Source organism: Leptodactylus fuscus, chromosome 6 (assembly GCF_031893055.1).
Source record: "Leptodactylus fuscus isolate aLepFus1 chromosome 6, aLepFus1.hap2, whole genome shotgun sequence".
NCBI lineage: Eukaryota > Metazoa > Chordata > Amphibia > Anura > Leptodactylidae > Leptodactylus > Leptodactylus fuscus.
Genome location: NC_134270.1, coordinates 33,451,501 through 33,468,021, shown reverse-complemented (window position 1 = coordinate 33,468,021; position 16,521 = coordinate 33,451,501). Strand labels below are relative to the sequence as shown.

At 42.6% G+C, this 16,521-nt stretch overlaps 1 protein-coding gene across 1 annotated transcript in view; it reads right to left on the bottom strand.

Annotated features, from left to right (window-relative positions):
* TTC12 (tetratricopeptide repeat domain 12) overlaps nt 1–16,058 on the bottom strand; it is a 57,817-nt gene extending 41,759 nt beyond the window's left edge. The window contains exons 1-7 of the mRNA XM_075279674.1: nt 16,039–16,058; nt 11,665–11,727; nt 9,363–9,535; nt 6,787–6,805; nt 4,211–4,288; nt 1,196–1,317; nt 115–174 (exon numbers count right to left, since the gene is read on the bottom strand). Coding sequence (XP_075135775.1) covers nt 115–174; nt 1,196–1,317; nt 4,211–4,288; nt 6,787–6,805; nt 9,363–9,535; nt 11,665–11,716 — 504 coding nt within the window. The 5' untranslated portion in view covers nt 11,717–11,727; nt 16,039–16,058. The remainder of the gene's footprint in view (nt 1–114; nt 175–1,195; nt 1,318–4,210; nt 4,289–6,786; nt 6,806–9,362; nt 9,536–11,664; nt 11,728–16,038) is intronic.
* Nucleotides 16,059–16,521: the final 463 nt, after the last annotated feature.

Here is a 16,521-nt window from a genome sequence, read left to right as displayed (position 1 = left end):
TTATAAAATGTTTCCTAATCTCTAAGGGCCAAAAGCAATAATAAATAGCGCTAACGCAGTTGGTAACGCTCTATATTATCCAACCACATTGTATTATAAATAGGAGTGACTTACCTTTAATGCCCACTCACAATCACTTATTGCATTTTGATACTTTTCTAGTTTTATGTATGCCTGTGACAAAAGAAAATGTGTATGAAGTTTACATAAGACGTAAAGGTAACCACTGTATATGAACAATGTCATTTCAGATCTTCCAGCAATGCTTCAGACAAATCATCTAACTGAGATAGACAAGTGGGGTGACAAAGCAGATAATGGGTTTGGCATCAGTTAATGGCGCTCATCCCCAACACCCACATGGACCATTTGTGGTACAATGTTTGCCAACGACACATGAAAAGCCTGATAAAGAATAGAGATTTTGTCTTAAAGGGGTATTTCAGGATGAGCTACATACTGTATATTGTCTGCTGGATGTTGAATGGTAATAGGGAGTACTCACACGAGTGCCAAAGCCTTGAAATACCCCTTTGGTAGAGGTGTCAAGAGTCATACTCCTACCAGTCTGATATTAAGGATTAGCCCTACCCTTTTACCCTGACTCCATTGTTCTGCCCTACTCAGCATGAAGCATAATATACAGAACATGCTGGGCTTACTTATTGACAGATTTCTCCTTTTAAAAGGGTCATCCAGCTTTTTTTTAATTGATGCCATATACCCCCATGAGCTGCAGTACCCACTCACCAAACTTGTTATAGTGGTGATTGTGAGTACTGCAGCCGGGTCCTATAGACTTAAATGGGATACTGCCGCAGTACTCAAAACCACCACTATTAAAAGTATTGCTAGTGAGCACTGCATTATTTTATTTTGATTTTTTGATTACTTTTTTTGGGTGGGGGGGGGGGGGTGTTTGTCAGGCTACTGTTTAGAGATCACAATTCCTGACTTAAATACTAAATACGACTAGCTTTCACTCACAAAACAAGTTGCCATCATGTTATCTCCACGGGGACAGTAGGGCCACGGAGAATCAGGAACTCCTAGCACCATAGATGACTATGATGTTGGGAGTCTGGTTCTTGGCTCAGGGTTCATCCGGGAAATATCAGCGACATCTGGTCTGCACCTCACAAACTGAATCCACCGGTGCGAAGCCGGCCTTAGTGTGATATCTATATCTACATACCTGAGCTCTGTTGGTATATAAGACTTGCATGTCTTTTAGTTTCTCGAGGCCTTCACTGTAATGTTGAATGGCCGTTTCATAGTCACCTTTTGCAAATGCCTCATTTCCCTTATCTTTTAGTGCTGTAAAATAGAAAGAGTATATGGTTACTACTGTATATCAGGGGCAAATACAAGGCCTGGATTAACCCATTAAGGACATGGCTAACTTTAGCCTTGGACACAATGCATAACGTTGTATGTATTAGGAAACTGAGGTACAGCAATGGGCTAGGCTTGCGTTGACCCACATTACACCAGCTGAGCCGTAGGGCCCCTTCACACGGCGTAAGCGCTCGGCTCATTCCAAGCCGTACACGCGAGTGCTTCTAAACACTTCCCATTCACTTCAATGGGAGCGCTCTTAAAGCCGGCTTTACGCGCGCTTCCATTGAAGTGAATGGGAAGTGTTTAGAAGCGCTCGTGTGTACGGATCGGAATGAGCCGAGCGCTTACACCATGTGAAGGGGCCCTTATATCACTAAGCACACTGACCCCACTTCATTTAGATTCCAATCACATGGATTTCTTTTTACTTTCCCAATAGGAAGCTAAAACAATTGTCACAGTAAGATCGGTTCGCTTCCCCTTGTTTGCTGTTTAAAATTTCCTATCAAAGAAAAATTCTGATTAATAATATTATTTTCCATTGTGAGTGAATTTGCCTCCTTAAAATGATGTAATGTCTAATTAACTTTTGCAACGACTTTGTTACAAATTCGGAGGATGTCTAAATAGGATAGATTTCTTATTCATCTGCTTTGAAAATGTTATTGAAGATTGAAGGAGGAAATCAAAAAGGTTTAGAAGTTTGTTTTTCGCATGCTTTAATAGATAAAAATGAATAAAAATAAATCATAAAAATGAAAATTGCTTTATCTTGTATTCTTCATTTTAAGTAACATTGGAAACTATTATATAGAGGATGAAAAGTATTACGTGCCGCAATTAATTTCAAAACATGAAGATAGGGGAGTAGACCTATCCAGAAGGACGTATAAAAATAAATCTTTATTGGTATGTATTAAAAAGAACCCCAAGTAGTGAAATATAAAAACCAGCAGTATAAAGTCGATGGAAACCAGGCATACCCCATTATAGTCTATAGTTTCCGCCCGTAACTGCTTTTCAAGTGGACAGGGTTTCCGTCTTTCAGGTCCCCATGCGGGACATAAATACATCAATATTTTTAACAACGTATCATTTTCTTCAATGTGTCCCCAAATCCCCAAAATTGCTACATCTTAAGGTTCTACTAATTGATGCTAACTGATATAAAAATGTGTCCTTCCTGGCTCAACATACTCTGAGAGGTGATTCATAAGATGATCGGCTTTTCAAAGAACATGATTTTGAAATACTTTGTCAGTAAACGCCCACTGTATGTATGTATGTATGTATGTAGTCATCCAGTGACTGCTGTAAAATGTAGCCTATGAAGGATTTTGCTAGCATGGTGCAATATTTTAGTGAATTGGTTTTTAGGTCATTAAAAAGGACCTTTCATCAGATTGGGCACAGGCAGTTCTATATACTGTTGGAAAGCTGACAGTGCACTGAATTCAGCGCACTGTCGGCTTTCCCGATCTGTGCCCGGTGTAAAGAGCTATCGGTGCCGATACCGTAGCTCTTTACAGTCAGAAGGGCGTTCCTGACAGTCAGTCAGGAACATCCTTCTTCAAAGCAGCGCTTATTGCACTGTACGATGTGAGTGGGGAGGAACGCCCCCTCCCTTCCTGATAATACTCGTCTATGGACAAGTACTGTGAGTAGAGGGAGGGGGCGTTCCTCCCCGCTCACACTGTACAGCGCGATAGGCACTGCTGTGGAGAAGGATGTACCTGACTGACTGTCAGAAACGCCCTTCTGACTGTAAAGAACTATAGTACCGGCACCAATAGCGCTTTACCCGGGGCACAGATCGGGAAAGCCGACAGTGCACTGAATTCACACACAGTGAATTCAGCGCACTGTCAGCTTTCCAGCAGTATATAGAACTCCCTGTGCCCAAATCGGTGAACAGTCCTCTTTAAATTCAAATGTTAACTAAATTCAAGTTAAGGTAAGGGAGGACCAGGGGCATAATTTGAGGGGTGCAGAAGGTGCAGTCATACCAGGGCCAAGGAACCTTATGGGCCCATAAGCATTGGCATTAGTATTGAGATTGCAGCTTCCATCTGGCCCATAAGCCAAGGAGACCCTCAGATTCCCCTAACTACACGAAGGGTGGCTAAACTTCTTAGCACCCGTAAACGTTACTATCAATAATATGCTGTAGGGATGAGGTAGAGGGTCCCAGACAAAAGATTGCATCGGGGCCCACAAGACTTTAGTTATGCCACTGGGGTAGACACATGTATTAAACTAGGATCATAAGAAACTGAAGTCCCTGACCGAATTTACACTAAGGTGAGGGTGAATATATCTGTACCTTTATGTATCAGGTCAGGTAAATCATATAGAAACCAAAAACAATTAAATTGTCCTGCAAAAAAATGACTCCTTATATCTCTAGCACTATGAGCATATAGTTTCTAGTGGCACTAAAAATTCTCTGTTTGTGTAGCCATAGCTGTTTTTTAATGCAATCTACTGAAATCCACTTTCTTCTATAGATGATGATCCAGCTGATAAACCTATAACAGGGAGAATGTATCAAGCCTGTACCCTAAAATCTTGGTGTCAAACAGTCTCAAATTAAGATTTTGTAACATTTGGGGTCATTTGCTCAAAACATTTGCAACTTTTGGTTAACCTGTTGAGCTGATGTTACAAAAGTCACAAAAATTTTCAGTCTCACCCCAGTAGGAGGTGGCATAAAAAAGTCAAGTAAGATCTTAGGACAGACAGACAGGTCTTGGACCTTTTGACAATATTAGTGAGACATTTAATAAATTTGGGACAGATTACTGCAACACAGACTGCAGCGAAACCAACTTTACAAATTCCCCATAGTCTTCCTTCTGGTTCTACTTACCATTTGCGAGGGCCTTATTTTGCCTTCTTTTTTCCGCCCGTTCACTGGCATCTTTTTCCAAAATGGAAATGAAGTTATCTAGCAGAACAAACAAGAAATACATAATTATGTCTGCATGTTTAAGGGGTTTCTGGGACGTGTATTAATACCCTATCCTTAGGATAGGTCATCATTATGTGAATGGTGGGGCTCTGACCCTGAGACCCCACAGAGCAGCTGTTTGAAGAGGTCACAGCCTCATACCTCCCAACTTTTGAAGAACTGAAAGAGGGACAAAATGTGTGGCGCGCCTAGCGCGCTGCGACAAATTTAGCCCCGCCCACTTTTGTGTTGACTCCGCCCACTCATTAATTTTTCATGTGCCCGCACACAGTATAATCCTCCTACAGTCACCCGTAAATTATATGTCCCCCCTCTATCTCTCCCCCAGTTTCATATACACCCTTCATCTGCCCCCAGTTTCATGTCCCTCTTCCATCTCTGCCCCCAGATTCATGTCCCTCCATCTCTGCCCCCAGATTCATGTCCTCTCCATCTCTGCCCCAGATTCATGTCCCCACATCTCTGCCCCCAGATTCATGTCCCACATCTCTGCCCTCAGATTCATGTCCCTCCATCTCTGCCCCCAGATTCATGTCCCCCATCTCTGCCCTCAGATTCATGTCCTCTCCATCTCTGCCCCCAGTTTCATGTCCACTCCATCTCTGCCCCCAGTTTCATGTCCACTCCATCTCTGCCCCCAGATTCATGTCCACTCCATCTCTGCCCCCAGATTCATGTCCCCCATCTCTGCCCTCAGATTCATGTCCTCTCCATCTCTGCCCCCAGATTCATGTCCCCACATCTCTGCCCCCAGATTCATGTCCCACATCTCTGCCCCCAGATTCATGTCCCCACATCTCTGCCCCCAGATTCATGTCCCACATCTCTGCCCCCAGATTCATGTCCCCACATCTCTGCCCCCAGATTCATGTCCCACATCTCTGCCCCATATTCATGTCCCTCCATCTCTGCCCCCATATTCATGTCCCTCCATCTCTGCCCCCAGATTCATGTCCCTCCATCTCTGCCCCCAAATTCATGTCCTCTCCATCTCTGCCCCCAGATTCATGTCCCCCATCTCTGCCCCCAGATTCATGTCCCCCATCTCTGCCCTCAGATTCATGTCCTCTCCATCTCTGCCCCCAGATTCATGTCCCCCATCTCTGCCCTCAGATTCATGTCCTCTCCATCTCTGCCCCCAGATTCATGTCCCCCATCTCTGCCCCCAGTTTCATGTCCACTCCATCTCTGCCCCCAGATTCATGTCCCTCCATATCTGCCCCCAGATTCATGTCTCCACATCTCTGCCCCCAGATTCATGTCCCACATCTCTGCCCCCAGATTCATGTCCTCTCCATCTCTGCCCCCAGTGTCATGCCGTCCTCTCCATCTCTGCCCCCAGTGTCATGCCGTCCTCTCCTTCATCTGCCCCCAGATTCACGTTCCACCTCCACATTAAATTTACCTTCTCCTCCGCTCCCTCGCCGCTCTCTGCCCGCCTCTCTCACTGACACATGCGGCTGAAGGAAGGAGCTGACACAGGTCAGCTCCTCGCTTCGCCGCTGCCCGCCTCTCTCCCTGACACACGCGGCTGAAGCTGCTCGCGTGCTCGCTTCGCCGCTGCGTCTCTCTCTCGCTGACACATGCGGCTGAAGCGAGTAGCTGACCTGTGTCAGCTCCTCGCTTCGCCGCTGCCGCCGGCTCCTGGCTTGTACATCGCGTCTACAAGCCAGGAGCCGGAGGCAGCAGCGAAGCGAGGAGCTGACACAGGCCCTCTGGACGCAGATCTGAGTTGAAATCGGGACATACCTCCCTCCAACCGGGACCGCGGGACATGTCACCCAAATCGTGACTGTCCCGCGGAAATCGGGACAGTTGGGAGGTATGCAGCCTTCATGGGTGCTCTGTCCTCTTCCCTATTCATTGGTCACATGGTTCAGCAGCAGCAGGGAATGGAGCTGAGCTCCGGAAAACAGGAGTCATGATTTTTGTACCTCAGATGAGATAATATATGTGGTGCTTTAAAAAAACAAAAACAAAACTGCAATCGGGTCAATGTAAATATCTCCCAATCTGTATAGACTCACCTAATCCCAATAAGGGAGAGCACTAACAGCACCCATAATTTTAACAACACTGCCTCTATTATCAATTACAATATCAATTTGCTATGTTTGGACGTATAAGATATGTTTATCTGGTCATTGGATGTAGGAGACATCTAGATTTGTTCTGACCATCCTTATCATCTTGTATACCTGGTGTGGGGTTATTTTTATTCTATTATATGTAATGTTTTATATGATGTTGCAACATTTTAAGTATATTTAATAAAAGTTCTATTTTAGTCCTTTTTGTGCCCCTCGGTGAATTAGAAACAATAATTCAGATGCATTTTCTTATTGAAGAATCTCATTTTTCCAGTTCTTACATTTTTAAATTTTCTCCCTCAGTGATCTATGAATAGCTTACAAATAGCATACAATAGCCCCTGGATAATCCCTTCCAGCCCTACTATCAGCCCATGGTCTTACCTTGACTCATCTCAGACTTCTTGATTGCATGAAAGGAAAGGACAAATAAAGAAATGTAATTAATAATAAATTCTCAGACTTTGCAGAATGGGTTAAATAGTTGATTTCTACCTATTCCTATAAATATAGCAGTACTTAGATCTTGATGCATCCGGTTCTGACACAGTTCAGCTCTGATTATAATTCAGAAAGTAATCAGAGCGGTATTCATGGCGGCGGCGGCTGCCTTCGGAGCCGTATACTAATCCACCTTAAACAAGCAATTGTACACCACACATGAATGTAATAACATAATACATAACCTAATACTGTAATATTCCCTTCTCTATTACTTTTATTGTTAAATGCTGTAGGCTGTTCTATCTGGAAATTGGGATGGCATTACTTTTTCTATATCCAATTTTCATCACGACCTCTGATCCATCGGGGGAAGCGGTGGGAGGCAGCTGGTACAGATAATGATCATCCGCTGCAAATAGTAACAAATAGTCCGTCCCATACTAGTGAATATTCTACCACTTACTGTTTGTTCCCAAGTTAAATCTTCCTGTATAAGACTGTACTAATTTAAATGGTCGCTAACTTTTCATACAACTTAGTATTTCATAGAGTATATGATTCTGAATCAAAACGCAATGCACTAAACATGTGGCTGCTTTGTGCCTGAAAACCTCTCTAAGGCTGGAGCCCCACAGGTCGGAAATGCTGCAATTTGCCTGTGGAAAAATCGTGGTGTTTTACAGTAATTGCAAAGTGGAAGGGATTCATACGAATCCTATGCTCACTTTGCGGTAAAAGCCACAGCGCAGACACGCTGTGATTTCCAAACCCACACAGTTTTGGAAATCGCAGCATGTCAATTATATATATGGAAACTCCGTAGATATAATGGTAACAGAAAGTCCGCAGAGGAAAACTCTTAGAATTTTCTGTTTAAAGCGCTGTGGGAAGAACAATGATACGTTCCTGCACACTTTTTCCCGCAGTGCTTAAGTGCTGCGCATCGTCCCATGGAGCCAGTGGTGTAACTAGGAATTGCGGGGCCCCCTGGCGAACCTTTGAATGCCCCACCCCCTCCAAAGCCCCTGATTGACCGCCCCTTTATCCTCTGCATTCCTGCAGGCACTATTATCCCCCATAGTGGCCCCTGCACACATTATTATACCCTATAGTGGCCCCTGTACACAGTATTATACCCTATAGTGGCTCCTGTATACAGTATTATACCCTATAGTGGCTGCTGTATACAGTATTATACCCTATAGTGGCCCATGCACACAGTATTACGCCCCATAGTGTCCCCTGCACATAATATTATGCCCCATAGTGGCTCCTGCACACAGTATTATGCCCCATAGTGGCCCCTGCACACAGTATTATACCCTATAGTGGCTGCTGTATACAGTATTATACCCTATAGTGGCCCATGCACACAGTATTATGCCCCATAGTGGCCCCTGTAGCACAGTATTTTGTACTGTAATGACCCCTTCATCCCCAGGCAGCAGGCAGCTGCCAGCACAGTACTGTGTGCTGACAGCCTACCCTGCACACAAAGGTTAAACTCACCAGGCTTCACTCACTCAGCGCTGCTCACTCCATCCCGGCTCTTTTTTTTCCTGCATGATGTCTCTGCCCCTCCCCCACTGTCAGGACACTCGCTGAGGCTCTTCCCCTCCCAGAACCCAACACCTTAGGTGGCCTCGGGCCTTTTAAAGTAAAATTTATTGTTTATTTCTTTTTTTGGCATATTAACTATTGAGGGGGCCCGGCCCCCCTAAGGTGTCGGGCCCTGTGGCAGCTGTTACCACTGCTACTATGGTAGTTATGCCACTGCATGAGGCCTTATACTAAGGCTGAGGTCCGACGTTGCGGAAGCGCAGCTTTTCTTGTTGCAGATTTTGTTGTGGTTTTTTTGAGCCAAAACCAGGAGTGAGAGGTGAGAGCAGGGAGGCTAATGAGACACCAGCAGCAGCAACCTCCTCCTGGGTACACATAGCACACAGTGCTTACTGAACTTCTGATGCTCGTTGCTTGCTAATTATCATGTCAATAAAAGCAGGCTAATTCAAAAATGGCCAAGGAGATTAACAAACAAAAGGTATGTGTGGAATAGCCTTTCTAAATGATATGCAAATATATGCTTAGTTAAAAATGAGTTTTCGCAATGATAGAATCCCTTTAAAACCCTTTGACACTACATATACATTGTACAAATAACAATAAATGCAAGTGACTATTAAGGCTGGCCATACACGTTTAATAGCTGACTGCTTGTTTGGCCAACAGCTATCTCCCATAAACACCTCATATACATGCATACTTTGCTAGGCCGAATGTGTATGAGTTTACAATGGAGAGAGTGGAGTATGGTGTTGCCAGACACCGGTGTCAGTGGCTTATCCCCCATGAGAACAAAGGATCATCTGTTGAGATGAGAGAGGATCAGAGGATCATCTGAAGTCACGATTCAATGAGCAAGTTTGTCTCACTTTACTGTTACGTGTATGGTCACCTTGAGAAGCAAAATAGATTTTAAGGGTTTGTATCATGACTAGAAAATATGGAGCACTTACAGATGAAAGAGTCGAATTGGGAGATTTATTAAGAAGTGTTCTGTCAGTCTTGATTCTGATTCCATCTTGGTTTTCTTCCTTGTCCTTCAAAATAGCAAGTTTTTGATCAGCTCTTAAGATGGCCCTTTCTTGAGAAGACGTGTCTTCAGAGTTCAGACTTTGCAAAATATCGGCTGCGGAGAAGAAGTGAAATGTAAATTGAGTTCATTTACATTCAGAAGTCTGAACAATGTCTATCCACAGAAGTGAAAGGAAAATTCTACAAAGCTCTGGTTATTTGTTTAAAGGGTTAAAGTTGTCCGGGTCCTGTTTTATCTCAAGCTCCCACCTGATTCCTCTTTTATAGCATAGTTGTAGAAAAATATAAAAGGGATTCTACTATATAGTGCGTCTACCAACCCCAAAATCACTTCTGTGATACAAGCAAAGTCTGTTTACTATGTACATGGTTACACAGTTGTATGTGCCATCAGTGACATAGTGAACAGACTTTCCTTGTGTCACAGTGCCATCTTGCCCAGAAACATCAACTTTTACTCCTTAAGCAAATCCGAGGACCAGGGTTGTGGATGGAATATCTGTTTTTTACATGTGGTCAACACAGATCAGAACCTATCAATCTTTATATTAGGGTGGTGACTACAGGCAAAAAATGGGTGATCTGGTAGGCACAGCTATGAATTGGGTACACCAAACAGCTCATGGATAGGGTTGAGCGATCGAGATCGGAAAAGATCGGATTCCGATCGGCAATCGAGTAAATTTCACAATCACGATCAGAATTCCGATCCCGATCTTTTCCGGCGGGATCGAGGTCAGAGGTTATCTCAAGATCGGCTCAACCCCATTCATGTATATATTAATAATGGGGCTGAGCGATCGGGAAAGATCAGATCCCGATAGGCAATGGAGCAAATTTCACAATCACGATCGGAATTCCGATCCCGATTTTTCCAGCGGGATCGACGTCAGAGGTTATCTCAAGATCGGCTCAACCCCATTCATGTATATATTAATAATAGGGTTGAACAATCGGGAAAGATCGGATCCCGATCGTCAATCGAGCAAATTTAACAATCACAGTCGACTGGAAAATGATCGGAAATCGGATTTTAAAATCGATCCTGAAATCTCAAGATCGGCTCAACCCTACTCATGGAATAAAAGTAAAATTTCTGTGTAGCAAGACTGCACTTTGGTAAAATTGGGTATATTCACTATGTTAATAACCAGCCCTGCATCAGCATGTAGAAGCAATTTTGGTGCTGGTAGACTACCTTCATTTACACAATCAAAAAAAAAATTTAAAAAAAAATTGCTGATCCACACCTTATAATGTTAGAATTTCCAAGGCTTTCCTAGACAGAATCATGGAGGACACCATTTTAGACCATGCGGTTCCTATCACTTCCTCTATTAAAATAAAAACAGGGATTGGCCAATACCAGAGTAGATTTTGGAAAGTAGATTAACAAGAGTATTAGGAAGATGGAAGAGATTTTAGAGCGTGTAAGGCTGAGTTCATAGCTGGGGGTTTTTGATCCGGAATTTGACACAGACCAAAAAACTGGTAGCAGCGACTGGTGGCATCCAGTCGCGGCACTCCGCTCAAGATTAGGCCCAAATGAATGGGCCTAGTCAGGAGGGAGTGTCTTCAAGCCGGCTCAGCCGTGGAATACGCCTGAAGAAAGAACATGTAGCTTCTTTTTTCCACGAGTGGAACATATTGATTTCAATGGGAGACTTTTTTTGGGTCAGGATTTTGATGCGGATTCCGTATCAATATCCCGACCAAAAAACCCATCTGAACTCAGCCTAAGTAGTGAGGGGAATTTCTTATGAAATTTCCTACAGAGAATAACAAGGTATATGGATGGATGGACTAGTGGCTAGGCACGGAAGGCCTGAAGGACGGAAAACTCTACCGAGTGGTGTAAAATTAATTTCATGCCAAATAGTCTCTACTAGAATCAAAATTCCAAGTGTGAGATTGAGGTAATGTATAAAAGGTTAAGCAGGAAAAACTGCCTTGGGTGCCATGTATGTTAGGTATTCGTGAAAAGCTAGTTGTGCCCCCTTCAATATGGGGCTCACCTAGGTGGAAGTAGTAGTTATACAACAGCTGGAGTGCCGAAAGTTACCTACCCCTGATGTATACTGTGGCATACAAGACTATATTCAGTATCCACCAGTTATATTATAATATAGTTCTTTGTCCATGCTCTTCCTACAATGGCCACAGTCTTGCAAATGGCCATAAAATTGTAAATGATTATCTAATGAATAATTATTTTCCACTTACAGATTTCATCCACTTCCTTTAAGAACTTCTCCAGATTTTGGTCATCAGACATTTTGTTGTGTCCTAAAAAGAACAAATAGTAGTTTATTTCACATTGATCCATGTATAGAAATTCTCACATATAGAAATAAATGCATAGAAATACTATAGGCCACCGACGCGATTCCATGCAGCTCTGTCGTTTTGTCATTTCGTTATTAACAATTGGGTCTATGGGAACAGACCAAAGCTTAAGACTGCAAACAAATATGCCATCAAAGGCATACGTCTATGAAAAATGGCCGTGTCTGTCCTGCAAGTCCACGGATGGCCCTTAATCACCTGACAGTGAATAATGGCCACACGACGGCCTTTAAAAATGGACCGTCAAAAAAAAGGGAAATGTGAATAGACCCGTTGAATCCAATGCATTCTCAAAATGGACATCCTTATTTCACTGAAATTGAATAATCCTTTACACTAATGAAGAGATAGGTTTTTTAATTTTTCACATGTATGCACTATTACACACTTTTATATTATCACATTATGTAGATCAGTAGATCAATGTTTCTTAACCTTTTTACATCAGCGTTCGGGTTTCCGGTCAGGAAGTCCCCTTGGGGACCCCCGAACGGAAACCTACATGCATTAAAAAGCGGTTACCTAAGGAAACCACAAGCACCCCATAGACTATAATAGAGTCCGTGTGGTATCCGTATGAAATATGTGGAGAGAATAGTGCTGCTTGCAGTATGGAAACCTAACGGACCCAATTATAGTTTATGGGGTCATCCGATTTCCCAGGGAAGCGCTTTTTAATGTATATAGGTTTCTGTTTGGGGGGTCCCCAAGCAGACTCCCAAAATGCTGATGTAAATAGGACCTAATCCAAGTACTCCCTCATGAAAAAAGTTCCATCCAATTGACAGTTCCTGCTCATGATCTCAAGGGCAAAAGAAAAACTAGTGTGCATAATGCACCAATTACTGTATATACTCGAGTATAAGCCTAGCTTTTCAGCACAGTTTTTGTGCTGAAAAAGCCCCCCTCGGCTTATACTCGAGCCAAGCAAGAAAAAAAAAAAACATTTTATCCTATTTTTTTTTTTTCGGGGGGGTCTATGACCAGCCGCAATAGTAATGTATAGAATCTCCCATGAAATAGTGAAAAAAGAAAATAAGTTTTAAAAAACTATCATAAAAAAATAAAATAAATAAAAGTTGTAAATCCCTCCTTTCCCTAGAAAACATATAAAAGTAGAAAGTGACTGTGAAACACAAACACATTAGGTATCCCTGTGTCTGAGAGTGCCCGAGCTACTGAATATAGGGGATCTGCAGTGCTCCTCTTCCGTCGGGAAGGGGTTAATAGGAGCATTGCAGATACCCTATAGTCAGCCAGGCTGAATTCCACGTGGGGGGGGGGGAAAGCAGTCCTCAAGCTCAAGGAAGGGGCAGACAGACAACCAAAACACCCCCTCCCCTTCCCCAGCACCTACTGCACCCAAAAACTCCGACCATTTTAATTTTTGAAATTTCCCAGCAGCTGCTGCATTTCCCCCCTTGGCTTATACTTGAGTCAATAAGTTTTCCTAGTTTTTTTGAGGTAAAATTAGGGGGGCTGGCTTATACTCGAGTATATATGGTAAATCCTTTTGCTTGTGGGGGCACACTCTAAAGTTCTGAGGGTCTTTTAGCTTTTGACTGTTTTTTCACTCATCAGATCATAGATCAAAGACTACTCACTGTTGTTGAGGGAACCCACTCCATTAACCCTAAACCAATGTCTGATGGCTGACTTGGCAGCCACTGTGCCTAAATATTTGAAGATGGTAGGGGTCTTGGGTGGCGCTAGCCCCCCAGTAGCCTCAGAGTCCGAGCACTCACTACATCTACCACTTCCAGAGCACTGGTTCCTAGCCATGGTATGTACCACCTGTGTGGTGTGTGCTATACGTACCATAGGCTGAGACCTACTCATTTAGATTATACACAGTTAAAAACATAAAATCAGAAAACAAGAACAGTAAAATGTGTGTCATTTACTATGTTTGCACATAAAAAGAGAAAAACCCAGTGTAGAGGCTGCGTCCCAGAAGACAAGCTTTCCTTACCCATATATTTTAATCAGTGAGCCATCACATATATACATTTGCTTTCTTGGAGGCCGTCTCAGATGATATAAGAGGCACTCTACACATATACCTCTAATACCAATTATATGGCAAACAGCTAGAACAAATAAGTGATTTATAGCTATGTGCTATGTGCTAATGATGGATTGGCGCAGGGAGCACTGCAATAGTACCCAGTGCCGTGAAGATCTGCCAACCACTGATCACTTTGGACTTATTATGATTTCTTACCGAATTTACAGTATGGCAAAATAATGTTTTAGATGTCCGAGTTATTATGAGACGTCGAAGACGAGTGAGCAGCTCTAGATAAGGCGAAATATGTATTTATTATTATGTTCTTAGTTTAAAAAAAAAAACTACAACAGGAAAATAGAAGTTTTTCTTTATTTGTCTTCCTTGTTGGGTCACACGGGTCAGCGCTCAATGACAGGGATAGGGGGCAAAGCACTAGAATTGATTTATAGTACTGTAGTTTTACGCTATAGTTACCCATTAATCCAGGGAACATTCAACTCACATTACTAATGGTCTATAATGTATTTATATAGGGTAGGATGGCAGTAAGTACAAGACTAAGACTCAGGAGATGTTGTAGACAGACAAAATTCATGGTTTACGGTTAAAATTCGTTCAGATCTTGTAAGTATTATTCTTAGGCACTTCCAAAGATTTTGATACATCTTAGGTGGTCAGTGTGCCTGTGCAAATAATGGAAAAGTTGCAATTTCTGGTGCATTTTTGGTGAATTTCACCAAAAACGTGCTTGTTCTGTTTGATAAATATGTTTTTATGAGAAAGGAGGAGCAATTTAAGGGCCCCTTCACACGGAGTTTACGCTCCGTGTATTCTGTACATTTTACACGTGTAAAATGTAGTTAGCCATTGAGTTCAATGGCTTGTTCGTATAACGCGCGTCATTCTGCGCACGTCTTTTTGCGCCCGCCCAGATGCGCGCGCAAAAAGACGTGCATTATACGAAAAAGCCATTGAACTCAATGGCTAACTACATTTTACACGTGTATTTTTACACGTGTAAAATGAACAGAATACACGGAGCGTAAACTCAGTGTGAAGGGGCCCTAACAAAACAATACCAAGGTTAAGTAATATGAAAAATGCCAAAAACAATAAAAATACAAAGTCTTTTCACCCACAGCTCACACCTGGCTTAAAAGTCTACAGGTTTCAGTTAGTAAAATACACACTTTTTGTCTGTGTTTGTGTGTAAGTTGGTGTAATTGTGGGGCAATTTTGTAACATGGCCCTTTTTTGACTCTACATTTGATTTGCCATTTTTTGCACAAGAAAATGGCGCTCGGGCATGTGCAGTAGCACTCAGAAGGGATCGTTACTGTGCATGCGCGAGATTTCAATGCGTTACGAGGCTACAAAAATGGCGGTTACATCTACAGAGGAGGAGGGCATCACAGGAGCACAAGCAAAGGAGGGAGCGTTATCAAGGTATGATGCAGGGGGGTGCACGGTGGCTTGAGGAAATTCCCAAGGTGCACGGAGAGGCTCATTTACATATCAGTTTCACCAATATTTAATAAAAACGGGGAGGGGGGGTCTTTTCAAAAACGAGTAGCAGCACCTGAATAGCCTTGTGAATGAGCCCTTAGGGGTGCTCCTTTACACCACTCTTTTTGGCGTTTTAAAATGCATAAAAAATCTCAAAAATAATCCAGTACAAAATTCCAGTGACATAAATAACCACTGTGTGTGAAAGCAGCCCAATGCCAGGTTCATACCGCTATGGGAGCCTTCACACACAGTAAACGCGCGTGTATTTTTGCAAAATGCACGTGTAAAAATAGGACTCCCATTGACTTCAATGACATTTTACAGGCGTATTTTTACACGTGTAAAAAATATCATTGAAGTCAACGGGAGTCTTATTTTTACACGTGTATTTTTACATGTGTATTTTGCAAAAATACACATGCGTTTACTCCGTGTGAAGGCTCCCTAATACAGGCACATGCTATATTACAGCTGCAATAACCTGAACTACACCTAGACCATGAACCATTTACGGATAGACGTGCACTTAGCAGTCGTCCTTGTAGAACCGCGCTTTCACTGAATAAAGTGGTTAAGTTGAGCAATCCACCCTCACAAGTATTATTATTATTATTGCCCAATCTGCAGCCAATGCTAAAAATACTCCGAAATATAATAGAAGGCAGAAATGCACGAAAAGACAGAAGAAGTAATGTCACGTTATAAGAATATACGGTAGTAATGTTATTTACCAGATGTAATGTGTCCTGTCCTGATCACAAGCACAGCGGCCGCTCACTCTACACGGCTGGGATAGGGAGCTGTCGCCTAGTAACATGTCCACAACGCTGAGGCCTAGTAGTGAATGACACAGCACCCTCCTCCATTGTATTATGTTCCTCCCCAGACACACCCAGCCTTCTGGGGAAACCTCACTCCAGCTTCTCCTCACAAGGAAGTGAGAAGTTTGTCAGTTTCTTTTATGTTACGTATATCGGTTTTAATGTCATTTTATTTGATAAAGTAACCAGCCTGACAAGTAGTATACAGTGTTCCCTATTCAAAAACATGTATATACAGACATATATAATGCACATGGACATACACATGTCAGTTTTTGCTAACTCACAGTGAATAACATCTAATAAAATATCGGACTTGTCCTGTACGGGATCAACTTTTAACGTAATTTTTTGTTTGTTTGTTTCACTGACATAAAAAATGGCTGAATGGGT